Genomic DNA, 2500 nt, shown 5'->3' with positions numbered 1-2500 from the left:
ACACACACACACATATATATGGTCATTCTTAAAGTTACACATTTTCATATGCATCCATATTCACATAAATTACATCTTTATATATATATATATATATATATATATATATATATAGCCTACATTTTTTTTTTTTTTTGATTGAAGTGCCAAACCTCCACATGGGCCCCTGAGATCATCACCAGCGGTTGCCTGGTTACCGGGCCCATAAGCCAGGTGAGAAAATGTCATGGTAAATTATGGGAATCTCTTTGAAGTTTCTTCACAGGCGTCGTGAAAAGAAAAAATGACTTAGAAAACAAAAGCTCGAGCGTGCCGTTTCTTGTGGTTTTCACTGATATTTTATTATCTGAATATAAAGAATAAATAACAGTTCATCTTAACTTACAGGATAAATCGTCGCCACAAAGCAGCTGTCGCAGCTGCAGGACGTTAAAAATCCATAATAAATTTTGAGGTCATCACATCAGCGTGAAAAACCTTATAAAACATCTCAAACGGCTCCACGGGCAGCTCTCTGCAATATAAATACAACGTTAACCAATATTTTCCACAAATACAGTAGACTCTGGATAATACACATAATACTGGCTTTTTACAAGAAGCTAGATCATTACATGATGGCACGACATATACATACAATACATTCTTACACATGATAGTGCATAAAACAAAGAAAAAGCAACACTTTATAATAACTTATATGAACGACATCAACAGGCATTATTATAATACATAATGCTCAATAAATCATCGGTTAATACATTCAAACAGTTGCTGAAATGTTTTTAAATATATGTGTGTGAGTATATATATATATATATATATATATAATCCTATTTTTTATATAATAATTTGAATATGCATTATTGATCTCTTCAGCATTACTTTTGTTAATGACTTAAAGTTAACATAAAGTGTTACCAAAATACAAAAATAAAACGTTTTTCATAACTTCCAGAAATCCAGAAATATGTATGAGATTAGATTTCATTTATCATGTTCTTCCTGAAATGTTTCAGAGCAGAGTTTTTAAAACTGAAATCCAGAAATAGGTATCAGATCAAATGTTGTACAGTAATACAGTTTTCCATAATTTAAGTCCAGTAATTAGCATCAGCTGCAGCTCATGTCCAGAAATACGACAGTTCTTATTTAGTCTGTGCACTTTTTTTTTCTTCCAGAAATAAGCATCGGATCGCAGTTTTGATGTCCGTCAGTGATTGGTCAGTTCGCGCACGAGCATTTGCACTCTGTTATGATGGGATACTGCACCGGTATCCACGCGCACTTGAGCGCGCCTCGCCTCTGCACGCACCTCCACCGCAGTAGCGTGATGTGCGTGGATTTGGCCGGTTTGCACACCATCCCCTCCGGCACCGAGCACGAGCGCTTGCTGTAGCAGCTCCCCGCGCGCACGAAGCGCGGCCAGAAGCGCGCGCCGAGGTCGTTCCACGCGTACAGCACCGGGCAGAACGAGTAGGACCACAGCCACATCTGCAGCCTGCGTTTCAGCTTCTTGCTGGCTTTGCGCTTCTTGCCCCACTGCACGTCCAAGTCCAGGTTCTTGATGTCTTTGGGCATCAGCCCGGTGGGGTTCTGCTGCTGGAGGTCCAGCTCCTCCAAGTCCTCGTTGCCCGTGTAGCGGTCCTGAGGAGGGCTGACGGACAGGAAGCGGCTGTCAAAGTCCCCGAGCGCGCTTCTCAGCTCGGTCTCGTTTAGGTCCTTCTCCCGCGGGTCGTAGATGGGCTCGGGGTCCTCCTTGAGCTCCAGCAGGGGTAAAGTGTCACTCGGGATGGGTCTGAGGAGGTAATAGTGCTGACACTGAGCGAGGGACACCAGCAGTAGGTACACGGCCACCAAACACTGCGGGAGATCCATCGTGAGGCGGACAAAAGGGGGAAAATCACACGAACTCAACTTTATCCGACGCGAATCCAAAGCGCTCAGACGCTGGATCTATCCATCCATGTCACTCGTACGGTTTCCTGCTGCTGACGGTCCTGCTGATGGTTAAATGCGTCCGAGTCGTGCGCAGCATCACGCGTGAAAGTCCCGCACGCGACGCGTCAGCGCGAGCCAAAACTCTGGGAATGCCTCTCTCACGCGCGCGCCTCCGATATATAGTCGCGCGGCCCTGTGATGTAATACAGCGGCTCTGTTTTTTTTTTTTTTTAATGTGAGTTTGTTTGCAGGACATTCCCCGACACCTCCTTCAGAGCTCAGGGACAGAGAGACAGGGAGGCGTGGCTGGAGGAGTGCAGGGTTCGAAGCCGCTACGCCCCCTGTCGGCCTCCTCACGCCAACTACACGGCGAGAGTTTATAACAGACTGCACTTTCTAACTGCTATCTATCTGAGTTTTTTCTTTAAGGCCCTTTTCTGACATTTTTTACACAAAATTGCTGAATATTGCAGTGACCAGAAAAGAAAAACAACAATAATAATAACAATATTAAATTATATAAAAAAAACAATAATAAACCATGACCAGATAAAAACAT

At 43.6% G+C, this 2500-nt stretch overlaps 1 protein-coding gene across 1 annotated transcript; it reads right to left on the bottom strand.

Moving 5' to 3' along the window:
• Positions 1-1166: 1166 nt before the first annotated feature.
• Positions 1167-2005, bottom strand: LOC107718944 (noggin-1-like). The gene has a single exon (XM_016526193.1). The coding sequence runs from the start codon at positions 1876-1878 to the stop codon at positions 1225-1227; it is 654 nt and encodes a 217-aa protein (XP_016381679.1). The 5' UTR covers positions 1879-2005; the 3' UTR covers positions 1167-1224.
• Positions 2006-2500: the final 495 nt, after the last annotated feature.

Source organism: Sinocyclocheilus rhinocerous, unplaced genomic scaffold, assembly GCF_001515625.1.
Source record: "Sinocyclocheilus rhinocerous isolate Xijiao unplaced genomic scaffold, SAMN03320098_v1.1 scaffold1625, whole genome shotgun sequence".
Classification (NCBI taxonomy): domain Eukaryota; kingdom Metazoa; phylum Chordata; class Actinopteri; order Cypriniformes; family Cyprinidae; genus Sinocyclocheilus; species Sinocyclocheilus rhinocerous.
The sequence above is the reverse complement of the archived record's forward strand: the minus strand, read 5'-3'. Positions and strand labels throughout refer to the sequence as shown.